The sequence below is a fragment of the Fusarium redolens genome, assembly GCF_020744475.1.
Source record: "Fusarium redolens strain MPI-CAGE-AT-0023 chromosome Unknown BKA55scaffold_3, whole genome shotgun sequence".
NCBI classification, from domain to species: domain Eukaryota; kingdom Fungi; phylum Ascomycota; class Sordariomycetes; order Hypocreales; family Nectriaceae; genus Fusarium; species Fusarium redolens.
In genome coordinates, this window is record NW_025763666.1 from 1,514,911 (window position 1) to 1,541,242 (window position 26,332).

Below are 26,332 nucleotides of genomic sequence, written 5' to 3' on the forward strand. Positions count from 1 at the left end.
CTGTCGTCATCTTTTTCACTGCACTTTCTTTTCTGTCCCTCCATCACCTCCCACCTTTCACCTCTTCCTCTCCAACAATCCACAGAACTCACTGCAATCTTGAAGCCAATATGCAGCTACAAGACCAATGAATCTTGAATCGATCCTGTTAACGAACGACGGTGATATTCACGAAGACGAATAAGGCAACGCACGATAGAATGAAGTATGAGCGAAGGACGACGTGAACCGGTACTGACCGAGTCGAGATGGACGAAAACGATGCCAAACACCGACGGGAACGATCACGAAAGATAGCAAAGGCGGGCACCAAGACCCATCAACAAGCAGAGCCTGCCTTGGCCTGGACTGGCTTGACTCAAGCCGGATACTGCGACGGCATCAGCACGCAATCCGGCGGCGACAAGAGCGTCACAGCGCCTATCCATGGAGACTTGCAGGCCTGTGGACCTCGGATACGGACTGGAATTATGGGCCGAGGGGACTAGTCCGACTAGGCGTGGTTGGTTGCTTTTTAGGCTTTCCACTCATTCAGACTGACTCCCACCTCTCTTCTGTCTGACTCTGATTGCTCTCGCTCGTTGGCGCACCAAGATCGCCTCTGTTGCCCCAATCGCAATCGCGTACCCCCGTCGCTACTTATCGGAGCGGGCACCACTAACTCAAGTTCTAGCCATGCTCCGCCCTGTCAAACCCTTTGCTCGCCCCCCGTGGGACTTTTTTCTTCCAACCCAACCCAACCACCGACTCTTGCCTAACCCAACACGATGGGACCCTGAAACACGCTCTGCCCCCTTCACTGACTATTTTGTTCAGCCCACGCGCCTTACTTCGCTACGCGTCGTCACCCTAGCACCTCCAGCAGGATCATTTGAATTGCGCTCATTTCACTGCCATAGTTGTCTCGCAAGCGTCTCATCAGCAAAGTCACGCCATGACCTGCAACGAGAATATGGCTCAGTCAACACATCACGCGACTCATCTGGCTGCACAAAGCCTGATTCACGGACACTCCGCACAGCAGCAATTTTGACTGAAATTTTCCCTCCCACGTCCAGGCAGCCAGCGACCAGGAAGCAAGAGGCAGGTTGTGGGTTTTTTCCTTTTTCATGCCCTCTCATTTTGAGAACCCAACCGCCCGCTGGCTCTGTGAGTCATTCAACTGTGGCCAACCAGGAAGCAGTTAGCCAGCAAAGTGCCCCCCCTCGCAATGCTAAGGAGGCTGGAGCTGTGCGCCCACTGACTGGCTTCTTGCATCATGTACTCAGTACAACGACTTACTGGCAGCCGCCCTTAGATCTTGCAGTCGTCATGGTTGTTCACTTTTGGATGCTGATGCATTCTTTATTTATCACGCTGCATTTATGTGCTTTTGCACCGCTTTCTTGTTATGCGAGACTGAGCGTTGAGTGATGCATGATTCCCAACGCCTGGGCTAGATTTTACAAACCTGCATGTCATGACTCTTGGAAACCCCAGTCTGCATTGAGGACACGTTCCAGGATGCCACCGTCAATTTGACACCGAGTGGTGACACGAAAATTTTGATTGTCAAGGATCGCCAAGTATGGTTACCTCTTACGAGAACGCGTCAAATTACCGGGGCTTGCTGACACAAGTACCTCACTAACAATTTTCTGGTCCCACGACTTATCACAGTCCTAGCCTCGGTTTGGACAGGAACTCCACAGACCGTTCATCTCCAGAAGACCCAACCAGCCTCATTTGAACTTCTTCGCGGTTCTACCAGGATCCGCCATGTCTTGCTAGCTTCTTGATCCATGGGCAAATTTGGCTGGGGCATGAACCGACTCCGCACTGCAAGATTCGCTTGAACAAGATTGCTCTTCTTTTGTGGGGGCGATCGCAAAGCTATCTCTATTCAGTCCTTACCTGGATGACAGAAAAGATAAGCCTATCCTTTGTTATCACCCTTGAGCTTGGCTTGGAACATATTGACATATTTCTCAAGTACAAGATATTCGACCATCCAATGATTGAAATTAACATGCTGGTATTCAAAGAAATGTCCGCACATGTCAAGAGACATAGCCGCGGAATCCGCAAGGACTAGGCTCTCCACATTGGACGCTCTAGGCTTTCGCCATTCCTCCTTGTTCACATGCTGATAAGATCAAGTCCATGCGGCTCAAGTGACCTTTCTATACAGACAGTCTCTCGATTGCCTCCAGCTGAGGAAGAAGCACATCTATGCTATCCAGCAAACGTTCAGTCGCCCGCCGAGGTTATAGTCTAGATCTTCATTCCGTACCAAAGTCGTATTTTTGCATCGTACCTTGACTCCAATATGCTCCAAATGTCAAACCTTCCCATCTCTTACTCTCGGCCTTATGCCAATTCACTGCCCCCAACGCGCCAATAATGCATCCAGGTATATAAACAAGGTATCATACAGAATACACAACGAAAAAAGGCTTGCTCCCAACAGGACAAGTGTTTGGTTTTCTTAAGTCATGTAGTATTTGGGACCTTCGCCTCCTTGGGGCACCTGCCAGTTGATATCCTGGTGAGGAGCCTTAATATCGCACGTCTTGCAATGGATGCAGCTATTTCATTGTTAGCGTCTGTGTTCTCAACTTCAAGAAGCCGTGACATCAACTTTGTACTTACTTCTGTGCGTTGATCTGGAAACGCACCCCGTGAGGCTTTGACTCGTCCTCAACATACTCGTACACGCCAGCTGGGCAAAATCGGTTCTCGAGACCCTTGAAAGGAGGGTATGTTGACTCAGTATGGGCGTCCCAATCCTTGACTTGTAAATGAACCGGTTGATCCTCCTCGTGATTGGTTCCTGTTCGGGAGACACTTGTCAAGATATCAAAGGTGAGCTTGCCGTCAGGCTTCTCGTACTCGATCTTAGGGACCTTGTCGGCAGGAAGGGTAGCAGCGTGGTCGGGAGTCTTATGCTTGAGGGTCCAAGGAACGCGGCCCTTGAAGACATAAGCCTCAAGACCAGAGTACATGATACCGCCATAGAGGCCGAGAGGAGTGTGGAAAGATGGTCGCATGTTGCGCACTTCCTTCAGTTCCTTCCAGATGGGAGAATCTCTTAACTTGTTCTCGTAATCGTACAAGAAGACTGTGCCTTCATCGGTCTCTTCGCTAATAGCAGTCCATGCTGCCTCGGCGGCAAGCATGCCTGACTTCATGGCATTGTGAGTGCCTTTTACCTTCGGAACGTTGACAAAGCCAGCTGAGTCACCAATGAGCGCACCACCTGGGAAAGCAACCTTGGGAATGGACTGGAAGCCACCCTCGATGAGAGCTCGAGCACCATACGAGATGCACTTGCCGCCCTCAAGGACATCACGGAACAAAGGATGTCGCTTCAGCTTCTGGAACTCTTGGTAAGGCGACATCCAAGGGTTCGAGTAATCAAGCGAGACGACGAGACCAATCTGAACAAGGTTCTCGCCAAAGTGGTACATGAAAGAGCCACCGTACACATCTTTGGGTAGCGGGTAACCCATTGAATGCACAACTAAGCCCTTCTCAAACTTGGCAGGATCAATCTCCCAAACCTCCTTGACACCAAGACCGTAAGTCTGATGCTGGCTGTCCCTACGCAGATCAAATTTGTTGATAACCTGTTTGCTCAGGCTTCCATGGCATCCCTCGCCAAACATGGTCACTCTCGCATGGAACTCCATGCCTCGCTCGAATGTTTCCTTGGGCTTGCCATCACGGCCAACTCCTAGATCGTTGGTGGCGACACCCTTGACTGAACCATCCGAAGCATAAACGACCTCAGACGCAGCGAACCCGGGGTAAACCTCGACACCAATCTCCTCGGCCCGCTCTCCAAGCCATTTCACAAATTGGTTCAAGCTGACGATGTAGTTTCCATGATTGGTCATTTGGGGAGGCGCGGGAATGGGGATAGCAGAGTTCTTGGTGAGGAATCGCATACGGTCGGTGCCAGCAGGAGTGGCATGTTCGAAACGGTTGGGGTTATTCTCGTCGAGCCAGTCGGGGATAAGTTCGTTGATGGAGGTGGGCTGGATCACAGCTCCAGACAGGATATGAGCGCCGAGGTCGCCAGCTTTTTCCAAGACAAGTACACGGAAATCCTCGTTTCCAGCTTCATTGGCAAGCTGCTTGAGGCGAATAGCAGCGCTAAGTCCAGCGGGACCAGCTCCTACAATACAGACGTCAACCTCGTCGAACTCACGCTCAACGCTCGCGGGATCGAAATCTTGGTCGTCATCTCGAAGTCGAGAGGTAGTGCTAAAGGCACGAGAAGCGATTGGAACTCTTGCGCCAGACCATAATGTCGCGGATGTCCTTCTTGTAATAGAGGATCTAGCTGAGATTGTGACGAAAGAAAGGTTAGATCTGGCGGGGCGAAGCTGAGAGTGAGAAAGCACCCTCGAACTGCGCTGGACGCATCGCGAAACTGGTCGTGGGGCGGACATGATGACGGTATGGAGCTGAAGGCTAATTGGATGTTCAGCCACCAGGAGCAGAATTGGCGATGGATGAGTGAGACTCGGGGTAAGGAAAAGGGAAAAGAATTCCTTTTGGAGAGGAGCTCAAGAGGGAAGAAATGTCCTGGCGCCGGCGGCAACTAAGCAACTTTCTGCCGCCGTTGACTCTTTCTTTCGTGGTGCGAGCAGAGAGGGCCGATAGTGGGGAAGGCACGATCACCGGGGTGGCTATTACCGCTTTTGGGCCCAACAGAGGACTTCTTTTTGACAATTAACTGGATGTTAATTGGCTCTTTAGCGGGTGTCTCTCTAGAGCTTGGGGCTCTTTTTCCGGCTTCGTCTTCTTATCCTCGGGTCTCTACCTAGGTAAGTAGATACCAGATTCTTCAGAGAGTGGGAGGTAAGATTTACTGTTTAAACAAATCTCTTTACAGTATTATCTCTTCTCTAATAGGTAGAATGCTGCTGCTGCTGCACCCAGGGATTGTCAAGGCTCTCAACGGCACTCGGTTTTTGGATAACCGAGGCCATGGACCACCGTCTCAACGTCTAAAATCGCGGTTGGTACTCGGCTGATCCGCATTGGTGTGGACCTGGGGTATGGTTAAAGGTATGGCTAGCATGTGCAAATGCTGTCATCATACAAGATGAGTGATGCTAACGAGTATGTTTTAGGCATATACTCTTGGATGGCAGTATCTGACATATATGAATAACAATATCAATGCAGTCACCAATTGGCAACTATCCACTGCTTTTGAGTCGTCAGAGTGTATAAACCCACAGGCCTTTACAAGGATGTCCAAAATCTTGGTAGGTAGAAAGCCTACCAAATTGGCCTAAATTATCCTAAAGTACTAACCTGCGTATCCTAAACTTGTCTAATTATTTCTGTCACTTAGGATTGAGGTCTCAGAGTATTCTTATTCACACATCCCCTGGAGAGCTCAATTCCAGGAACCTGTGCCACTGCAATTGTGAATCCATAGTCCTGTCATGATGCTAGGGTCCATGAACAATTACGTCAATCATACATGCCCCAAGCGTTCGGTATTCGGATGCTCTTGGCCGATGCTTTCATTCGGCTTAACACTGTTCTATGCCGCGGCTCTGGGTCTTAGGCTATCTACTGAACGCATTGTTTCGGTTTTGTTTCGGTCTATGGGTTTGCCTCACCATCTATCTATATTACATACCACATCGTAGTCCACAGCAATTTCCAGTTCACGTGTTCAGGTAGCCCGGTGTGTCAAGCGTATGTCTTGATTTACGGATGTTACAGAGGGAATTTGTTTGTGGTTTGCTTTTCGTGTTTATTGACGTTGGGGGACTTTCTCGCTTACATCCAATGTCCATTTGCCCACCCTCCTACCACTGTACTTGGCTACGGTGACACGGTCTGGCTTACTTGTTACAATGCGATTAAACCTACGAGCCATATAAACAGACTACACAAGAGAATATGTATTACCTTTATTCAATATCACCGATCTCTTCTGTTTCACACATTGGCAGGGTTGTCCTCTGATCAAGATATACATACGTCGACTTATTGGTTACCCTATAACTCGAGCTCACTGTAGCTTTTAGCATAACCGTTCGTTGCCTGAACTTATAATACACAATTCTCAGATAAGTTATCGTATTCATACTTGATCATGCAGAGTGTGCTGCAGTATAACTGGTTCCCTTGCATCTCAGCTTGCCTGGTTGCACGGCATTGTTGCTGCACCATCAGACCAATCCCAAATTTGATAGCTTTCGTCTTGGACTCCCGTGCCTGGGCATTCTGACATCTCCGGGAACTTAGAGAACCCATATCTGATTGACTGATGCTCAACCCAACGCGCACCGCTTTCTGCCAACTCCATTAAATCCCGGAAAATTCCAGGGTGAGTCATGTCAACACATTCGATGAACGGAGTCGTACTCTGAGCCCATAGGACCATTCCTTCAACGCCAACCAGGATGGGAGTAGGATATGTATACACCACAGCGTACGGGCAGATGAAGAAGTACTGACTGAAACACTCATGCATCAATCTGAGACAATCTTCTTTGATAAAGAAGTTAGCAGGAAGAGAAATATCAAACATGCTAGGTAAGGTCATCGTGTGCTGCAGTATGGCTTGTGTAGTCTGGGTGTGAGCACTCTCGTCGTCCCACAAGCCCGAGCTCTTATATCCATAGATGCACGAAAGCAAGCAGTGATACGAGAAGGGCAACGTTTTACGACATCCATGATACAACAAATCACGAATTCCTCACATGAATCACTGGGATCGGTATGTACTAATGTATACATGACTCTGAATGTCTTGTTACGGATACCTAGCATTGAAGCGTCAATTGATAAGATGTAGTGTGCATCTTGAAGTGAAACAAGGCACTCTTTCTTACCGAGTCACAATGAAACACTAACCATAGACTCTCGATACAACGCGTTTGAACAGTGAGTATAGGACGTGCCTGTTGGTGATACTTTCATTGTTAGTGATTGGCTCTTTTGTAAGCAGTCCAGGGCGAGTGAGAAAAAGGCTGAAAACGACAAACTACCTGATCTATTGGTTGGAAGATCTCGGTCAAAGGCAAATAAATACACAATTAACTTGTCAATACTTTGCAAGTAAATGATTAAGATATTGGTACGATTACCATGAAATTCGGGCTTTACATAAACATGGATTAAGAGAAACATATCTTGATCCTCAACCCGTCTAACCCAATGCCCATTTTGCACGTTTTCAGGGGATTACCTTGTCTCAATTAGCCTACGAAGTTTATCTTGAAATCTCCAACGCTCCAAGCTTCCCCAGCTTCAGCCCCACTCCCTTTAGTTTTAGTCAGGGGTCAATGGTCATCATTGGTTCCTGCATCTTCAAACCTCCTTCCCTTCAGCCAACCGCAAAACACCAACATGTCTTCCTAACAACAACCTCTTCAAATGACGAGAATATCGTCAAAATGTACTATATTCTCACTTTTCTGACTAGCATCGTAGCCGTATCTGCTGAATGCCCTAACTACGAACAATTCGCCCGTGAACGACACGAACCTTTCTCGTCGGGGCGCCATGCGTTTCCTATTCAGCGCCCGAGCAAGGATTGCCGCACATATTCAGTGCCTGCGGTTGAAAGGGTGATCTACGAGGAGATGGATCAAGCGATTGGTGATCCAGATCTATATCGTTTGTTTCTGAATACATGGCCCAACACACTCGATACAACCTTGAAATGGCAGGGTACTTCTGCTGATAACTCTGATGAGGAGGTAAACTATGCTTCTTGTACAGTATCATATTGCTTATTTCACTGACATGTTATCAGCTGGCGTTTATTACCACAGGTGATATAAACGCCCTCTGGCTGAGGGATAGTGCAAATCAGCTCCAATCATACAAGTCCATCCTTTCCTCCAACAGAGGCTCCCCGTCCGGCGAGAACGATATCGCCTCTCTCTTCCGCGGAGCCATAAACCTCCAAGCCCGATATATAACAAAATCCCCCTTCTGCAATGCCTTCCATCCTCCACCTGAAGCCAAGATCCGCCGTGCGAAGCGATCTCTTCAACCTCGAGACACCGTCAGTCCGAAATATGACCCTGATTTCGTCTTCGAGTGCAAATACGAGCTTGATTCTCTTGCAGCGTTTCTCCAATTATCATGGGATTACTACGAAGAAACGGTGGATGGCGAATTCTTTGGCAAATTTGGCTGGGTCGAAGCCGTCAAGGCGATCCTAAGGGTCGCGAAGCATATGCAAGAAGGGACATATGATGAGCAGGGCAGAGTGCAGAAACCTGCATATACATGGCTGCGAAATTCTGACAGTGCCTCAGAGACTGTGTCTAACCACGGCCACGGTGCGCCTGTAAAGGGTCATATTGGCCTCGTGCGCAGTTTCTTTCGACCATCTGACGACGCATGCATCTACCAGTACTTCATCCCCGCCAATATGATGTTTTCACGCTACCTCACCGCATGCGCAACGATAATGAGACCTTTCGATGAGAAGGTGGCCAAGGAGATGGAGGCGCTGGCGTTTGATATTGAAGTTGGGATTAACAAACATGCTATTATCCAGCACCCTATATTTGGAGAGATGTATGCTTATGAGATTGACGGCTTTGGATCGTATAGTATCATGGACGACGCCAATATTCCATCCCTCCTGAGCATTCCGCACCTAGGGTACAAACCAGCCTCGCAGCATGTCTACGACAACACACGCGCTTTTGTGCTAAGCTCATATAATCCATACTACGCCCGAGGGCCTGTTCTGAATGCTACAGGTGGCCCTCATCTTGGTCCAGGCATGGCGTGGCCTATGGGGCTCATTGTCCAGCTTTTGACGAGTGACGACGACGAGGAAATTGTGGATGGCATTCGACAGTTGATGAACTCAACGAGTGGGCTCGGTCTCATTCACGAGACAGTTAATAGTCACAATGAGAAGCATTGGACAAGATCGTGGTAAGTTATGCAGCAGGAGCTGAAATGCTATGAGTACTGACAGAACAAAGGTTCTCGTGGGCCAATGGCTTGTTTGGACAGATGATTATGGACTTGTATAAACGGAAACCAACATTAATAGCCAGGAGCTACCAGGGTGTTGATGATAAATGATATATCAATATGTAATAGAAAGCTCTGGATGAGCCAGGATTGAGTTGTATAAATGTCCCCATTGAGCGAGGAAGACACCATGCATATATGATCGTGAACTTTGGTTCACGTAACGCAGGGTATTTAACAATTAGTTTGTCATAAACATCCAGTGTGATTGCTAATCTAATGACCAAGTAAGTACAATACTTATGCCGATAGCCGCTATGTTGTCTCATTCATAGTCATAACTCCCAAACAGCCATTCCTGATGTTAATGCAAATCAAACCATACCCGTCATTTGCCTCCTAATTCATTAAAAGCGGACCAAGCCCTGTTTAACTCAAGTCAAAACCTGCCCCCGACTGCACAGCATAAAGCAATTTCTCGCGAAGCGTCGCTTCTGAAGTGTATCTTGGTAGCTTGAGCAGGTTAACACATGTGCTGGTGCTTGGTAGTCTCTCCTCGTCTGTTCCTCCGTCTCGAATGCTGAACATTGGTCTCAGTTGTGAGAAGCCCAACAAAGGGGCTCGGGGTGTCGAGCTGACATATTTGAGAACATCACGGCGTTGAGCATCTGTGAAGCTACGCATGACTTTCCAGAACAACTTGATTGTTTCATGCTCTTCACCGTCATCACCAATTTCGTATAAGCCGCTGTAGATGGTGTTATTCCGGAGATCATCGATATCGATCTCGGATGAGTCACCGCCGACAAGACGCTGCAGCTCCGACTGATTAAACATAGACAGCCACGAGGGGCGGATAATAGACCTTAGACCGCGCAAGAAGGCTGAGGTCTGTGGTGCTGGTTGAACAACCAAACGGTGCCGAGCGACATACGAGATGTATAAGAGTCGGTTGTCGTTCGTAACGTGGATCTGATCGCCATTGGCTATCAGCTTCCTGGTGACAGTCTTCACTGGATCTTTAGGGTCTGAGACTTGGTCCTCGATGGTGAAGTCGATTCCCAGTTCAGAGATATCTCCAGGGTAATTCTTGAGTCGTAGCATGCCTCTGTAGAGTTCCTCATCCATATCTCGAAGATCGTTCACACTGCCTTTATAAGTATTCTCATCGTTAGGCCCTGTCGATGTCCACTTGAGGAGAAAGAAGCCAGCAAAAGCTAGGTCAACGAGAATGCCCTCGTACATGCATTTGCCCACGATCCTGCCAAGAAATTCAAATCGCTTGAGTAAATCTGACATCATATCTCGAAATGTGCTGTCAGCTTCTGTCATTCCGGCATGGCGCATTTCTTCCCGAATAACGTCGAGGGCTGTGGGATCAGGGTACAGAAGTCCCTTTTCGTTCGAAGTGAACATGCCTCTACCACCTTCAGCACCGAACGCTTCTGTCGTTACGCTGATAAGGAACTCTTTGGTAACACCTCCTCCATCGATACCAGCCTCAGCGGCACCGAACTGATCGACAAATGTGATCTGGATAAGATCCTTCAGACCTTCCCCTATCTCGTAGAACTGCTTATATGCATCGTCAAAGAGACTGTTGCGTGAAATTCGTGCATGGTGTTTCGCATACGGACCGCCAAAATGGGACTGGCTGTTATCCCCTCGTTGCTCCCGATCTAGTTGGATAAAGTGGCGAAAGATTTGAACACGAGTTTCGAAAGGAACTGCAAACGGCATGTGCTTTAAAATCTCCAGCTTGGGCTTCATCTCTGCTTGTCGGCGCTCCCTCTGACTCCGAATCTGCTGAACTTTCAGTTGCTCGAGTCTTGCATGTCGTGACAGTCGCTGGCCAACAATAGTTGAGTAAAGACCTGGACCATCCCCATGTTCGCTATCCTCGACATCGCTGTCATCGGAGTTTTCATCGATCTGTCGCTTTTCCTCTGCAATAACAGCACTGATGAAGTCTGACTGGTCTAGTTTTGAGGTCATAAGCCAATGGTCTGTGGGAAGGAATTGCTTCCTCGAATCTCTTTCATACAGCATTTTCATAGCTGTTGTAACAATGTTTCGCAGGCTGTCAATATCAAGTCTTGTTGGACTCTTTGTGGGTGAAGGCCCCTCTGATATCATTGCTGAAGATTGCTCAGAACCAAAATAGGTGTCAATACGATATCTGGAGGCTGCCTCCAGATCACCACGGGATTTGGAGAGTTCTTGAGCCTTATAGTGAAGAGTAAATGCAGTATTCTTCAGAAAGCTTGTCAGCATTTTGACGTCCTCCAGGGACAGGCTGCAAGATCGAATGCGGGATATTGATGGGTTTTGCTCCATGATCCGTGGGTCAATACCACTGAAAAAATCCTCATCATCGCTCAAACGAAGAATAAATATATACAGTTCAAGGAACAAGAGGACAATCCGCCAATCCTGTTCCTCTTCCAGGGAACTCGAAGTCTCTGATGCAACACCCAGATATCTGCGGAGGACGTCGAGCGGGGGCTCTGACTCAATCCTCAACTTCTGGAAGACCGCCGTTTGGCTCATAATGTGCCAGAGAAACTTTATCGTTGAGACATCACCCGAGACCGTAGGAATTTCCTCAAGGAAGAGGCGCATACGTATGTCATCGCTGTTTGCAGGGAAGCATCGGAGTAGGGTCAAGATATACCCAGCCAAAAAGCTCGTGCTTTGATACTCTTGCGATGAGGATCCCGCCAAGTTAGTCGAGAATTCGTGTAACGTTTGTGAAATGCCATTGCTGTCCACTAGTGACATGAGTTTAGTAGTGATATAAGGATCTAGTGATGGCACGAGAGGCTCTTCAGAGTTATTCTCGTCGCCATCTGTCGACTTTGCCAACAAACGGAGACTGATGGTAGAAGAAAGACCAGATAATTGAGTGTAAAGCGTTTCCAAAACACCCGAGCCGCTACTATTGTTGGCGTTCAAACGACTCAAATCGATGAAGTGGGCGAGCTGCCAGAGTTGAGCATCCTGAGAGTGTTTCTCGCTCGAGGGAGAGGATAGTCCTGTAACTATCGCCTCTGAAAGATCAGAAAGTCTGACTGCGTTAGATAGGGTGGAGATATTTTCTTCAAAGAAGTGCAAGTTATTGTTGGCTAAGAATGAGAAGGCGTATGCACGATAAACATGTGATGTCCCTGGAAAGCGTTAATAGAATACCAAGGATCCTGCTCGGGAGACTTGCCTTCGTGGGAGGCTGCCTCGAGTGGCCTAGAAATGGCTTGAAGCATAACATCTTGCCACTGCCCACTGAGCTTCTGAAACTGACATAGCTTGGCGACTACTGTATAGTAACTGTCGATTGTGGGAATGACCAATTCGGGGTATTTCGTAACGATGCGAAGAACGAGCTTAAAAAGGAGATGGGTATCGCCAGAAAGATCTCTGTATACAGGTTGGTTAGACAAGGGCCAGATGGAACTAGTGATAAACGTAATCACGTACCCTATTGATAAGGATTTGTCTAGGGCCTTTAAAAGCAGTTGAACAAGGCATCCTACTCGTGACGGATGAACATTTGAAGGAGTAATTCCTTCGAGATTCACAGACTCGGTATCATGTGCATAACAAATAGCTCGTTGTATGTCGTCATCCCGTCGCAGGCTGAAGAAAGACAGAAGCAGCGTGAATGCTTTTGGAAGCCTCTCAGAAGGATTCGGGAAGGATCCTGGCTTGTATAGAGCATCAAAGGTGTTCCTCTGAGACTCCTTCAGCTCAGCTCTCGTTTTATAGCCTCTCCATATTCTCTGTATCTTGCCAGCCGCCTTTAGTCTTGTTCGCTCGGCTTGTCGCCTCTCACGCTCGGCTTGTGCATTTGAAACAGTCTTTGTTGTGTTCGAAACGGCAGATGGCGACCACGAAGTATTATTGAAGGGATTTCCGGTGGCGCCGCTAAGGTTGACATTTCGAGGGCGTCTCGAGTTGCCCGTGAATGTCGAGAACATGGTTATGATGCGGGAGCAAGCGGGAGGATAGTTTGAGGTTCAGTGAGCAGAGAGTTTATTTAGGCAACGATATCATGGTTGAATGGCCCAACCGTCGAATTCGTCGTGAATATGTGTCGACCCTGCTTCTAGAAGATTCAGCGTGGAAGCTCAGTCAGCGCGGCGGCCTGGTCTATTTTAGATGCTATCTGCCCAATGCCGCGTTCGGAGTTTGGAGATGTTTTGGTGGGGATGGGTTTCGAGGTGACCTCACCTTTGTCTGAGCCGGGATGGCGATAAGATAAGAACAGCTAGATTGAGCAACTGCGGAACACGCAAATGCGAATTGCCGTGACAGCATGAAAATACGATTATGCGCCAATCGCCGAGAGTCTATGCGAAGTAACTCTCATTTCTTCCTGAAAAGAGTATTTTATTCAGGTTTGTCTGAATCATTGTGATACTTGGTAACACGCCTTTGCTGATTAGAAATGCTAATATCTAAAGTACTGGTAACTTCTAGATTCAGTTCTATGATAGACTGGGGCATATCTTCGGGACTTTCTCGTTTTGATGAATCTGAGGGTCTAATAACTCATTTATTCGTCTTTGGACTAATAATTTGTTTCAATAAATCATGATACTTGTATTTAGTCAAATGATAACTGAACAAAACTTGCCGTTATAGGGTTTCATGTATGTTCAATAGTGAAGTAAACTTCAAATTGTAGTTACGAGTGGACCCCATACTCGTCTGATGACACGACATGTCGAATCCTTATAAACATTGCGTGATAATCTTACCATAGGCCTCGAGTCCTGTTAAGGTGGCTTCGTGGTTGAGACGATATGAGTCCCATGCAACTGCATAGTACGTCTTATCTATGACAGGAATTTTTTTCTTGCTCTTGTCTCAGTCGTATAATAAATACTACACCTTCTAATATTAGACCTCTCATGTGACATCCGGAAATTGCACTGTCAAAGGAACCTTAACCTGAAAGAATGTCCACTTGTTGAGTTTATGCGCCGCAATAATATTGTATGCCTATCTTTGGCGGTGAAGAAACCAAGCATCATGGCATTTTGGATCTAATGAAGCGCCTAGCAATAGGTTCATATGCACGTACGTTGCTTTTACAATGATACCCCGGCCGAAGTGACGAGGGATGCCATTCTAACGGTAAGTGGACCATTGTGAAGTGATCAGTGAGACACTGAAGATGCCTAAATCGTCATAGGCAAAATTGGCAAATACCTACAGCAAAAGCAAAAATTGCTTCCTCGCACAGTTTTCTCTGTTACATCGTAGGCCAGCGGCCAGTGACAGCCTGGGCCGTTTGCTAGCTTCAACAGCGTGGCATAGTGTGGCTACCATCTCCAATACTAACAAAAATTTGAACGGTTTGCCTTTTCCAGCCTCGGGAGCGCCGCATGTACAGTGGGCGTGCAAAAGTTCCGACACATTCCGGATCCACCCCAACTACCTCGATCTCATACTGCCATTTCGGATTGCAATTGCATGGGCAATAATTCTTCAATTTAGATAATATATATATCAATCTGTAGAGACTTAAAAGGAGATTCCAGAAATATAGTTTAATACTTGGTATAATAGCCATTTGCGTTGTAACAGGCGTTCAACCGGTCGGGCATCGATTTTATCACGTTTTTGACCACTTCATCTTCGACCTCCGACCAAAGCTCCTCTGCAGCTTCAATCAGCCGGGCCAAAGCTGCTGCAGACTTTGGATAAGCAGCAATTTCAGGATATCTATCGCATATCCTCTTCTTCAGGACTTTCCATAGATTTTCAATGGGGTTGAGATCAGGGCTGTATGGCGGCCAGTCAGCAAGAAAGACTCCTGTTCTTCTTGCCCAGGGCAGCAGCCAATTCTGAACTTTCCGGCATTTATATGTACGGGCGTTGTCGTGCTGAAAAGTCTCTCCTTCCTCGACCAGTCCGGGAAGATAAGACTGTAAACAGGATAGAATAATCCTTCCTGTTACGCCTCCCCTCTCAGACTCAGGATCGCCGGCAAGAGGGACGATCCTAGACGGCTTATCATAGTGAATTGCACCAAAGAACATCTGAGAATGTCTGGCAGGCCGTCTACAGGGCTGCACCTTATCTTGATGGAGTCTCTCACCCTGTGGTGTTGTCAAAAGAAGCTTCTGAAATAGAAGGGGCTAGACTTACAGCAGAGTAAAATGACCACTTGGTATAGTCACCGTCTGTACGGTCGATAGAGACCTCATCAGAAAACCACCAGCTATACCAAAAAGACTCATCTTCATGACGATATTTTTCACAGAAAGCTTTTCTCAATTGAGCACTTTCTTCGCTGAGAAACGGGCGTCGAAGTGCAAGCTTGTGTTGTATCTTCTGATTGATAAGCCAGCGACGAATTGTGCTTCTTTTGCAGTTCAAACAGGTGCAATCAATTATTTCTTGGTATGAGATAAAAGCGTTTCTTCCAATGAGTATTTTGATATGATTTTTATCTATATCTGATAGTCGTGATGGCCTTCCAGAGCGAGGTAAATCTTTTGCTGATTGTTGGTGACGGTACCGTCGAATGACTCCATAGATCGCGTGCCGACTTAGCCCCTCACTGTCTGCGATATCCTGCACGCGAACACCTGATTCGTACATCGTCACAAACCTCGTTCTTTTGCAAGGAGAATGATGTGTTTTTTGCCGTATTCGAGGCATCTTTTCCTATAGAAATAACGCGATGAAGTTGTGGTGTTGATGTTGATGTTTAATTGAAAGCGGGGTCCGGACCTCGGATGTGTCGGAACTTTTGCACGGGACTGTATCTTGGCCACTGCCGAGATGATTGAGTAGGGCACGTGCCCCCGCCTCTTATCACTGTATAGTGGGCTGGCGCACGTAATCTGTTAGTGAAAGGCCTGTCCGATACCCAGCAGCCTATCACTACTAGTTAGCATGTACCCCACTTCCTCAAGTTGCCTATTAATTCTGGCAGGTGTAAGGGTGGGCATGAGGCAGGTTCACTCCACCAATCCTCCCCCTCTACCATGACCAAATCAGTACGTACCTTAGCCTTAGGTCTACAGTGCAGCCAAGGCTAAGCAAAAAATATTCTATCACGACCGAAATTTCTCTTTCTTCCTTCTTCAACCACGAAACCAACCTTATTACTCAACCCAAAAACCCATAAAAGTCGAGTCAGTCCAGAGGTACGGTCTTCGTACTAGTTCTCTGTTTCTGCTCACTTCATTTCCACTCGGAACAAAAACACAAAAAAAAACTTGAAAAAACCCCAAAAAACACAACCCACCAACACCACTACTACCCCCTCACCTCATCTCACGACCTCTCTTCTCTCTTTGTCTCTCTCGCGACACCCACCGCCCGAGTGACTTTCCTCCTTCGACGACTTCTCTCAACCCTACCTTTGAGTTCCTCGTACTCAAAGACTTTTGATCTCGTCACGGTCGCTTCGCTTTGTTCGTTGCCCCGTCTTCTTTGTTCGCTCAAGGTCGAGTACCACGCGAACTTTGTCCACTGTCGGCTTCATAAACAGGTATGCCTAGCCCTGCCATTCCTCCTCCTATGTCTACGAAACGATTTTTTCTTTTTTACCCAATATTCAAATCTGTCATAATTACCCAAGCGCTTGCTTGACTATTTGCTGACCCTACTGCTCATTGCAGGTCTTTACCCAAACCTAGAAAACCCGACATTCACAATGGCCGCCAACGCTGCTCCCGGCGCTGTTGACCAGCTCGCCAACGACCTCAACAACACCTCTCTCAACGGTGGTGACGCTAAGGCTCCTGCTGTCGACACCGGTGTCGCTGCCGCCGCTGACGATGCTGCTGCTCCTACCCCCACCTCCGCTGCTCCTCACCCCCAGAACTCTGCCTCTCTCTACGTTGGCGAGCTTGACCCCTCCGTCACCGAGGCTATGCTCTTCGAGCTCTTCTCTCAGATCGGTGCCGTCGCCTCTATCCGTGTCTGCCGTGATGCCGTCACCCGCCGCTCCCTTGGTTATGCCTATGTCAACTACAATGCTACTGCCGATGGTGAGAAGGCTCTTGAGGAGCTCAACTACACCCTGATCAAGGGCCGTCCCTGCCGCATCATGTGGTCCCAGCGTGACCCTGCTCTTCGCAAGAACGGACAGGGCAATGTTTTCATCAAGAACCTCGATGTCGCTATTGACAACAAGGCTCTTCACGACACCTTCGCTGCTTTTGGTAACATTCTGAGCTGCAAGGTCGCACAGGACGAGAACGGTAACTCCAAGGGCTACGGTTTCGTTCACTACGAGACTGATGAGGCTGCCTCCCAGGCTATCAAGCACGTCAACGGTATGCTTCTCAACGAGAAGAAGGTTTACGTTGGCCACCATATCCCCAAGAAGGACCGCCAGAGCAAGTTCGAGGAGATGAAGGCCAACTTCACCAATGTCTACGTCAAGAACATTGCCCCTGACGTTACTGAGGATGATTTCCGTGAGCTCTTTGAGAAGTTCGGTGACGTCACCTCTGCCTCCCTCGCCCGTGATCAGGAGGGCAAGAGCCGAGGTTTCGGTTTCGTCAACTTCACCACTCACGAGAGTGCCTCAAAGGCTGTTGACGACCTCAACGGCAAGGATTTCCATGGTCAGGATCTGTACGTTGGCCGCGCCCAGAAGAAGCACGAGCGCGAGGAGGAGCTCCGCAAGTCTTATGAGGCCGCTCGCCTGGAGAAGGCCAACAAGTACCAGGGCGTTAACCTCTACATCAAGAACCTCGATGACGACGTTGACGATGATAAGCTCCGCCAGATGTTCTCCGAGTTCGGTCCCATCACCTCCGCCAAGGTGATGCGCGAGACCCCTACTGAGGGCGATGAGGACAAGAAGGAGGAGACTCAGGATGACAAGGAGAAGGAGAACAAGGAGGAGTCCAAGGAGGAGTCCAAGGAGGAGTCCAAGGAAGAGCCTAAGGAGGAGACCAAGGAGGGTGAGGAGGCTAAAGATGATAAGAAGACTGAGAAGAAGTCGGACAAGAAGCTCGGTAAGAGCAAGGGCTTCGGATTCGTCTGCTTCAGCAACCCCGACGATGCTACCAAGGCTGTCGCTGAGATGAACCAGCGTATGATTAACAACAAACCCCTGTACGTCGCTCTGGCCCAGCGCAAGGATGTTCGAAAGAGCCAGCTTGAGGCTAGCATCCAAGCTCGCAACCAACTCCGTATGCAGCAGGCCGCCGCCGCCGCCGGTATGCCCCAGCAGTACATGCAACCCCCTGTTTACTTTGCTCCTGGCCAGCAGCCCGGCTTCATGCCTCAGGGTGGTCGTGGTGTTCCTTTCCCTCAGCCTGGTATGGGAATGCCCGGTGTTCAGGGTGGCCGTCCCGGTCAGTTCCCTGGTTACCCTCAGCAGGGTGGTCGTGGCGGTGTTCCTCAGCAGATGCCTCCCAACATGTACGGCATGCCTGGCCAGTTCCCTCCCCAGTTTGGCCAGCCCGGTACTCCTCAGTTCATGGCTGCTATGCAGGCTCAGCAAGCCGCTCTTGGTGGCCGTGGCGCTCCTCAGGGCGGTCGTGGTGGTCCTCAGAACATGCCCGGTGGTCCTCCCATGGCTGGCGGTATGGCTGGTTTCCCTCCTAACAACCGCCAGCAGGGTGGCCGAGGTGGACCTGGACGCAACGGCAACGCACCTCAAGGTGGTCGTGGTGCCGAGGGTGCCGGTCCCAATGTGCTCCAGCAGCAGCTTGCTGCCGCTCCTCCCGCTCAGCAGAAGCAGATCCTCGGTGAGCTGATCTTCCCCAAGATCCAAGCCATTAACGGTGAGCTTGCTGGCAAGATTACCGGTATGCTCCTAGAGATGGACAACGCCGAGCTTGTCAACCTGTAAGTTTATCCACTTTTCGCCAAACCATGATCAGCCGCTAACAATCATCACAGTATCGAGGACGATGCCGCTCTGAAGGCCAAGGTCGATGAGGCCCTGGCTGTCTATGACGAGTACGTCAAGGCTCAGGGCAGCGAGGGCGGTGAGCCCAAGAAGGAGGAGGAGACCAAGGCTTAAGCCATCTCCCAATTTCATCAAATTCTATTATTTTCCTTTTTTCATGGTTATCTGACTGGGCAACCCCCTCAAATGGAACGACGAATGCCTCTACAAGGCAATTTATGGAACAATCAGCAACGAAACATGCTTTACGACCTTGTGTTACCCAACCCGAGGGGGCGCATTATGTACAGATAGACTTGGTTGCTATTTCTTCTCAGGAAGGGAAACTCAAAAGTTTGGGGACTTTACGGTGGCTGGCTCTCGTCGCGAACCGTCGCTTGCTCACAGCAACGGCGTCGGCGCTTTCGGGGGAACCCACCAGGACGGCGTTGAAGGTTTTCTGACACACTGGCTGTTGGCCTATACCCCCCTACCAATGGTCCTCGTTTGCAGGCATGATCAACGCAGAGGTTTTATGCGGTTAGGGTTTCTAATGAAAGAGACATGTTTAAGTACTTATATGTGTGTGCCCTGCAATCGTGAGAAAGGAACATTCACTTGATGTGATGCCTTGTACATGCAAATCTTGTGAAAATGCTAATTTGTAAATCGAAACCAAGAGGTATAACTAGAGGCTATTCGTTATATGCAATGGACCATGTCAGTGTAGATATACCCAAACGCCCAAACTAAATTCCTGTTCTGTACCCACAAAGCAGGGAAAACCCAAAGTATGTTGGACAGTCATATGCCAACAGCATCACCCTGCCAGGGCAAGGGGTCTCCCCTCCTTTAGATTCAATGGTTCACAAGACAAGTCTGATAAGTGACTGCATTCCAAGGTTAAAAACAGAGACCGACTGGAGAAATCCAACATAGAATTTGGGGTCTCAAAGAACCCGTACATCCTTAGAGGGGATTTACGACAACAGTGCCAGGCCTGTCTTCAATTGCATACTTTTTGCTGGGGACGCTGCCAAATAGTGTCTCCATGACTTTGCCCTTCTGCTGTTTCCTAACATCACCGAGATAATCGCTCACATCGCTTAGACCACGGATTTGATCCTCCAAGGTGAGTGTTGTAGAGTTGACGCCGCGAACAAGAGGCGAGACGAGCTTGCTGCGGAGAGTTTCTAGCGATGCTTTTAGAGTCAAAAGTTTGCCGTTGTGCTCGACAAGAATGCCTTTATTGCGCACCGTCTTTTCCCGGACGTCACGTAATAGCAGACGATTCTGCTCAAATTTACGTAATTCGGCCGCTCTTGTACCAAGGAGCCGTGTCCAGAGGCTCGAAAGCATATCGGCATGAAGTTCTTCCTGGGCAGACGATTCGCGGACAACAGTGCGGGCGAGATTTAGGAAGTGATGGTCCACAGCTTCGAAAAGGGCGAATAGGGTGACGCTATGTTGTAGCTCAGCCTGGATGGAGTCTTCAAGGACGGAAAGAAATTCGGTGAAGAGGAGTTGCACCATGCGTTGCTCCCTCTGCGGATTTGAGAGGCCAAAGATGTGACTGGTCAAGCGGCCAAGGGTGGTAGGTGAGCCGGAGGCGTCCTCAAGGACGTGTGCTTGAGAGAGAAGGTTGTGGATGTTGTCGTAGGCTGAGGAGATAGTTGAAGGAGAAGGGGATGATTTGAGGCGGTTGAGGTGCATTTTGGCCCAATCCATGACGTTGAGGATGCTGTGAGATGTTAGAATAGTCGAGGTCGGCTCCAACCAATGACTTACCCATCGATATCACCATCGACTCTGGCAAAGAATTTGGTCATCTCTATGGCCAGTGTTTTCATGGTTTCACTGAGAGCATCTAGGTCTGCCACGATTCTAGGAGCGTCGCGCATGTCGCTTGTACGCACACTCTCGCCAAGATCCCAGACAGCAACACTGGTCGCCTGAAGATCATGCACTTGAGCGACAGCATGTTCAGAGTAATAGATGAGGGGTTCGAATGAGCGAGCGAGTCCTGCAACTTTCACAAGATCACCAACTGGACGTGGGGCAGCGGGCTGTAAGAGAGACTTGAAGATAGAGATAGAGAAGAAGGCAACGATGATGGTGGTGAAAGTTGTTGACCACGTTCTTGTAAGCGCTTTATAGTGATCACGGATGAAGTTGATGGCTGTCTCAATAGGTTCAGTGCGATGCTGAACTTCGGCACGGACAGCAAAACGGATATCTGACATGTATTAGATATGCATCTGGGATCTGGTCACAACGTCACCTACAGTTATCTGGTGTTGCTTCATGCAAGCCCAGCTCTCTTGAAGGACTTGTCTTGTCCTGGAGTTGGAACTGAATTGTAGGATCATCCATTTTCTCTGGGCTCATACTCCTGCCTTTGCCTGGACTCTGGCTCCCTTTAGGCAACTTCGTCCGAATGGCTCTCTCCAGGACACCGTCGTCCTCACTCTCATCCAATTCGGGGGAACTCTCCCTGAGCGTACTCATTCCTCGGTGCATAAAGTCCTGAGGAGCTCTCCAGAAACCACTACTCCGGTCTCCGTTTCCCAGCCTTCGCCACGCCGGTGGTGAGTACCCACCCGCGGAGGCGGTCTCCGAGTCCTCGAGATCCCCTTCTGTCATTGCTGCTTCGCTGCGGTGAACTGAGTGATGGGGCAGTGATGGACTTGGTGGGAGATCGAAGTCCTGTAGGCTGGCGTCTAGACCTTCGAGGGGATCCATTGTCAATGGATTTCTTTGATGGTGATGAATCCTGGTGAGATTCCCGACGACGACGATATTCTACTTCTTGAAACTCAAGTTGCTTTTGCTTCTCGAGGAGAAGCCGTTGTTGTTGTTGGAGGTAATGGCGGCGCTGCGCAAGGACAATATCCTGCCCAGAGATGACGAGTTGCTGTTGATCCTCGAATACAAGTCCGGTGGCGACATATGGTGGCTCTGGCAGAGCCTTTTCAGTTTTGGTCGGTTGTCTTTGACTGTCTGTTGGATCTCCAAGTATTGGCTGTAATATTGAAGCCAGCGATGGCAACGGTATGCCCAGATTAGGAAATCGGCAAGCCAAGAGACGGGGAATGTAGATAATGGCAAAGACAAGAAGGAGAGCAACAGTGATAAGATACGTGCTTGGAGCAATAGTGATGCTGACGAGCGAGACGTTGTTGTTGACCGTGAAGAAGGAAGTCATAGAGACGATAGCTGAGTGAATTACAGCTTTCTCTATCACTGATTTGACTTGACTTGGCTTGTCTTTGGATAAGATAATGAAAGGTGGGTTATGACAGAAACGGTTGTGAAGTTTAAGGTTAATAAGTATCGAGTGTTTGGTATGGATGGATGATTGGATGGATGGTTACTGTAGAGAGGAGATAGAAGGGGCAAATAGAAGCACAAGAACAATATTGCCAACTTCCTTGTGCAAGGGTAAGGTAATGTTTGAGTGCATAGAATGAAAGAAGGAAGGAAGGATGGGGTCGCAGGTTCCTTGACCGACTGAGCAGCCTGGGAATGTGGATGAGAAGGGGAAAGGAAGGATGAAAGTTCAAGAATAGGAAGGATGAAAGTTCAAGAATAGGAAGGATGAAAGTTCAAGAATAGGAAGGATGAAAGTTCAAGAATAGGAAGGAAGGAAGAGAGACATGAAACACAAGTGGTTATTCAATTACTACCTGACATTTACTAAGACGAGAATTGATGCACAGCACTAACAACTACAAACAACCACCCTTGCCTTAAACCGTCACTCACTCACTCACTCACTTTACATTGCTTTTATCCGTACTCACTCATTCATTCGCAACTTCCCCTCCAAAACCCAAAATCAACGAGGCTGGGCCCTCCTTCCCTCCCCTAGACAACGCATAACATCCAATCAAGCCCCGCCAACCGTGCAGAACAGGACCGTTTCTCGAACCCCCCGCACTAGTCTAGTTTCGGAAGCACTTAACGCGCCTGAAGCTTAACACGCGACGGTCACATGGTGCTTTTTTGTTTATTGACCCTGAGAGATAAGACTATTTATTCCCTTTATAAGGTGATCCACCACACGAAACTGAGACGTATTCACGGCTTTATAACGTGTCTGTTTTGGGGGCAAATTCCGTCATTCACAGGGCTCGCGACCGTGTTGTTTTTGGCCTGAGGACCAATAACACCGCAACTATGACTCGACGCTCACGCTCTTGATACGCTGGCAACGCTTTGTTGTTGATTGTGGGCCATTTGTTATAAAAGTGGACCTGGTCTGTTCTTTGGCCTTGATGTAGGCCAAGATGTGATGGCGGATGAAGCGGAAGAGATGAGGCGATGGTATCTACAATGATGAAAGGTCCAGGATCACTACAAAGATGCCTGATGCTCAGCTCATAATCTGCTATTCTCCTCAAAGTTCAGGCTGCAACGGTTTCTTGAATTTATATAACCATCAGGCATATGTCTGTAGTCTATCTACACCAATAACTACCGCCACCCTTTTCTTCTGATATACAATCATCTCATGCTCATACAAAGCTATGTTAGCCTATATATACAGCCACCATGTGATCCCGTCCAGCCCAGTTGTCCTTGCTCCTATGTCTACGCATAGTTTCCAGCATCATTCTCGACATTGGGATTCTTCTCTTCGATAGCCAACTCGCAGCACAGCCGTCCCAGAAACTCCATCCTTCTCATTGATGCTTTGAGCCTCATACCCCAGCCAATGCACTCGATTACTGGCTGGGCACACTGAGTGAACAGCTCAATCACCGTCTCCGTCGCCATAGGCTTCTGATCGTTAATGGCGTTCTGCAAGTTCAGGCCGTCTTCCACCTCTACCACCGAAGGCCTCTCTGTTCCCTTCCATGGGAGGGGAAATTCCTCACAGAGCATATCCACAGCCAAAGATTCCGCAAGCTTAGCATCCCAAGTCTCTGAACCCGTGAGATTTTTCCACGACTGGGCGAAACACACAGGAACACTGTTACTCCAGACTCGAGGGCCATTGTGGCGATTATGTACGTCGTACATGGCTGTGCCCTCTTCTATTAGACCCCACCATACAACGAGCTCGGTATCCGTATCATCAGCCCCGAGGAATAACACCCCATATATTGGGTTTTGTGTTGGTTTGTTGGCGAGCTTGCCCGCCACGATATATCGCTGAGATCCGGTATAAGCCGCACGCTGCTTGAGCTCACGGTCTTTGAGAGTCATATTGACCTTGAAGGGGAAGCTTCCTCGCAGCCGAGCATCTGGCTCGATAGAATCCGACTCAAGCAGAATTGTCTCCGTCTTGAACTCAGGTTTGTATTCAATGGAATATATTGCTTAAGGCGGTTAGTTCAATATTCACACGGAAACAACATTGCTGCTTTGGCTGTTACTCACCATTTCTATCACCACCGGTATCCAAATATCCTGACTTGTTCTGATCATGTTCTATCACCATGATCACGCTCGTAGGATCTCGTCGAAAAGCACCTTCAGCATAAGGACTCTCACTGAGAATTATAGCTGGTCTGGAAAGAGTATCCGGAGACAGACTGCAGTCGAGGACGGCTAACCATCGATCATTGGCTTCCTTGAGTTCCGTCTTGTCATGATTCCAACGCGTCAGTTTGCACGGACACTTCCACACGCGAAGGACCAGCCCTTGATCTGTCAACCTGACCCCAAATAAGCCGGAGTCTTCCTGTCCTGCATATGTGCGTAGGTTGAAATTGGCTGGGCTGTCAGCGAGGAAGTGCATTCGGTGCGTGTTCTCCTCAGGCTTTCGAGACAAGGGCCATCTCCAAACGAGTATGGACTGGTCCTGCGACTTTTTGAGGATTTCTTCCTGTAATCGCAGAAAGGCCCTAGAGCCCTCGCCATATAATATGGGCATGTTGACTCCAAAGATTCCCAGCAAAGAGTACGCTATGTCCTCAACTCGCGTCGTTTCCCTGTGGGCCATCCAGCCCATCCTCGTGGCCACGTTTTCACGCTGGAGCTTAATCGATATCCTGCGATCCTTCTTCCCTTCCGGCCTGAGCAAAAATGACTCATCGATGTCTGTAATATCCTTAATTGTCGAAGCCAAAGAATGTCGGTCGCCAACGGACGTCCAATTGTGATCGAAGAATTCCACCTCGTCAGGCGCGAGCAGCTCCTGTAGTGTCCATCCACGCGTGAACCAACGACTCTGCTTCAAACCAGACGTCAATCCAATGCCCACAGCGTGTAGGAAGACATCCGTGAGGTAGACATAGCATATATCCGCGTTGTTGTACCAGCGAAACATAGAGTTGATGGCTTCTGAGAGCTCAGCGCTGCTGGACTTGTCGATGCAGCAAGTATCTAGCCAGAGATAGTCGAGCCCGCGACTGAGAGCCTTTTCGCAGGACTGCACTATCTTGCGGTATCCAGCACCATTCTTCTTCCGAATCTCTTCCATGCGCGTGGGATCCTGTATGTCACCGAAAAGGACCTCATCTGTACCCCACGTATGAGACAGGATGGCGTATTTTTCGGACCCCTCTTCTAAGCTTACAAGCTGTAGCGTCTTGGTATTGAGAAGTCTCATAATTGCTTGCGAATCAGAAAGTGAGACAGAAAATAAAAATAAACAGATAGGTAAGATAGGTAAACATCAAGATCGTCAAGCCATAAAGATGTGATAATTGTGGTGGAGCACTTTCATGCTCTACTGTCTCGGGCTCTCAGTCTGTGTCAGTGTCCGTCCGTAGTAAGGGTCGTTTCAGTTCAGCCTCCTGCTGTTCTGTTCTGTTAGGTCAGGCTGGCTGTTGGTCCAGGCGAGACGCGAGAGAAGGCCTAGGCCCAGTTCAGGGCCATACGAGGCGAGGCTCAAGCGAGTTACAGGCTTAAATTCCCTAGGGTTGCGGGTTGAGAGACCAATGAAATGTGTCAGAATCCCTGTGGCGAATCTCGTATGAATAAGATACTGTAGTAAGCTGCCGTTGGTTCTGCTCTTTTTCTCTTCATTCATCCGAGGCATAATGAGAGGTTGGGCAGATGCAAAAAAAACACAAAAACGGTCAGATATTTCGAGTTAACGCGAGAAGGCGCTGGTTCAAAAGAGTGCAAGCTTCAATTCTATAAATGCATGTGTCGAGTCAGTCATAATTGGGCGTTGGGAATTAAGATAGACGTGCATTAATAGATATGACACGTGATGTCACTCGAGACAATGAAACCCAACGGTTCATGTAAGTACCTTATCTTACCTCGTAGTAAGATCCTATACCACAACTGTACCATAGACCAAATTGTGGTTTTAAACTCATAATCTGGGATTGATTCTACTGATAAAACTAATGAGCGGTCTCTACCCAATATGTCATGACCCTTTCGACTTCTGCTTCCGCTTCCGCTTCCAATCACCAAGTTTGCGCCAACTATGTTTCACAAAACCCGTTTCTAAGAATAAACTGTTAATCCTTGCGCCGTTTGAACCTAGCAAAACAAATCATGAAGCCTCGTAGAGCATTTCCGATGTGCCTCTCCATG

General features: G+C 48.5%; 8 protein-coding genes across 8 annotated transcripts; 3 read left to right on the plus strand and 5 right to left on the minus strand.

Moving 5' to 3' along the window:
• Positions 1–279: 279 nt before the first annotated feature.
• BKA55DRAFT_239515 (uncharacterized protein) lies at positions 280–1,655 on the plus strand. The gene is made up of 2 exons (XM_046185298.1): positions 280–502; positions 674–1,655. Exons 1-2 carry the CDS (start codon positions 427–429, stop codon positions 1,411–1,413), a joined length of 816 nt encoding a protein of 271 aa, XP_046053902.1. The 5' UTR covers positions 280–426; the 3' UTR covers positions 1,414–1,655.
• Positions 1,656–2,467: 812 nt separating this feature from the next.
• BKA55DRAFT_502320 (uncharacterized protein) lies at positions 2,468–4,436 on the minus strand (the record flags this gene model as incomplete). The annotated part of the gene is made up of 2 exons (XM_046186913.1): positions 2,468–2,567; positions 2,632–4,436. 2 exons carry the CDS (start codon positions 4,434–4,436, stop codon positions 2,468–2,470), a joined length of 1,905 nt encoding a protein of 634 aa, XP_046053903.1.
• Positions 4,437–5,900: 1,464 nt separating this feature from the next.
• Positions 5,901–6,718, minus strand: BKA55DRAFT_239505 (uncharacterized protein). Its single transcript, XM_046185297.1, has one exon. It carries the CDS (start codon positions 6,557–6,559, stop codon positions 6,146–6,148), a length of 414 nt encoding a protein of 137 aa, XP_046053904.1. The 5' UTR covers positions 6,560–6,718; the 3' UTR covers positions 5,901–6,145.
• A 618-nt stretch (positions 6,719–7,336) lies between these two features.
• BKA55DRAFT_558069 (uncharacterized protein) lies at positions 7,337–9,223 on the plus strand. The gene is made up of 3 exons (XM_046191846.1): positions 7,337–7,718; positions 7,775–8,919; positions 8,970–9,223. The coding sequence occupies exons 1-3, from the start codon at positions 7,413–7,415 to the stop codon at positions 9,070–9,072; spliced, it is 1,554 nt and encodes a 517-aa protein (XP_046053905.1). The 5' UTR covers positions 7,337–7,412; the 3' UTR covers positions 9,073–9,223.
• Positions 9,210–13,170, minus strand: BKA55DRAFT_635953 (uncharacterized protein). The gene is made up of 2 exons (XM_046197018.1): positions 12,176–13,170; positions 9,210–12,128 (listed from the first exon to the last, which is right to left on the minus strand). The coding sequence occupies exons 1-2, from the start codon at positions 12,933–12,935 to the stop codon at positions 9,391–9,393; spliced, it is 3,498 nt and encodes a 1,165-aa protein (XP_046053906.1). The 5' UTR covers positions 12,936–13,170; the 3' UTR covers positions 9,210–9,390.
• A 3,133-nt stretch (positions 13,171–16,303) lies between these two features.
• Positions 16,304–19,381, plus strand: BKA55DRAFT_239649 (uncharacterized protein). The gene is made up of 3 exons (XM_046185299.1): positions 16,304–16,468; positions 16,599–18,786; positions 18,841–19,381. The coding sequence occupies exons 2-3, from the start codon at positions 16,634–16,636 to the stop codon at positions 18,962–18,964; spliced, it is 2,277 nt and encodes a 758-aa protein (XP_046053907.1). The 5' UTR covers positions 16,304–16,468; positions 16,599–16,633; the 3' UTR covers positions 18,965–19,381.
• Positions 19,382–19,798: 417 nt separating this feature from the next.
• BKA55DRAFT_685651 (uncharacterized protein) lies at positions 19,799–22,034 on the minus strand (the record flags this gene model as incomplete). The annotated part of the gene is made up of 4 exons (XM_046198825.1): positions 19,799–20,570; positions 20,618–21,065; positions 21,115–21,377; positions 21,430–22,034. The coding sequence occupies 4 exons, from the start codon at positions 22,032–22,034 to the stop codon at positions 19,799–19,801; spliced, it is 2,088 nt and encodes a 695-aa protein (XP_046053908.1).
• A 1,388-nt stretch (positions 22,035–23,422) lies between these two features.
• On the minus strand, positions 23,423–25,388 carry BKA55DRAFT_503417 (heterokaryon incompatibility protein-domain-containing protein; the record flags this gene model as incomplete). Its single annotated transcript, XM_046187008.1, has 2 exons — positions 23,423–24,153; positions 24,215–25,388. 2 exons carry the CDS (start codon positions 25,386–25,388, stop codon positions 23,423–23,425), a joined length of 1,905 nt encoding a protein of 634 aa, XP_046053909.1.
• Positions 25,389–26,332: the final 944 nt, after the last annotated feature.

What these genes read in the sequence shown, in the direction of transcription:
- BKA55DRAFT_239515 (XM_046185298.1), top strand. Translation starts at nt 427, where the DNA reads ATGGAGACTTGCAGGCCTGTGGACCTCGGATACGGACTGGAATTATGG. An exon ending in GACTAGTCCGACTAGGCGTG is followed by an intron (nt 503 to 673) that starts GTTGGTTGCTTT and finishes CTCAAGTTCTAG; the next exon opens with CCATGCTCCGCCCTGTCAAA.
- BKA55DRAFT_239505 (XM_046185297.1), bottom strand. Translation starts at nt 6,559, where the DNA reads ATGACCTTACCTAGCATGTTTGATATTTCTCTTCCTGCTAACTTCTTT.
- BKA55DRAFT_558069 (XM_046191846.1), top strand. Translation starts at nt 7,413, where the DNA reads ATGTACTATATTCTCACTTTTCTGACTAGCATCGTAGCCGTATCTGCT. An exon ending in CTGATAACTCTGATGAGGAG is followed by an intron (nt 7,719 to 7,774) that starts GTAAACTATGCT and finishes ACATGTTATCAG; the next exon opens with CTGGCGTTTATTACCACAGG. An exon ending in AAGCATTGGACAAGATCGTG is followed by an intron (nt 8,920 to 8,969) that starts GTAAGTTATGCA and finishes GACAGAACAAAG; the next exon opens with GTTCTCGTGGGCCAATGGCT.
- BKA55DRAFT_635953 (XM_046197018.1), bottom strand. Translation starts at nt 12,935, where the DNA reads ATGTTCTCGACATTCACGGGCAACTCGAGACGCCCTCGAAATGTCAAC. An exon ending in CGAGGCAGCCTCCCACGAAG is followed by an intron (nt 12,129 to 12,175) that starts GCAAGTCTCCCG and finishes AACGCTTTCCAG; the next exon opens with GGACATCACATGTTTATCGT.
- BKA55DRAFT_239649 (XM_046185299.1), top strand. Translation starts at nt 16,634, where the DNA reads ATGGCCGCCAACGCTGCTCCCGGCGCTGTTGACCAGCTCGCCAACGAC. An exon ending in AACGCCGAGCTTGTCAACCT is followed by an intron (nt 18,787 to 18,840) that starts GTAAGTTTATCC and finishes CAATCATCACAG; the next exon opens with TATCGAGGACGATGCCGCTC.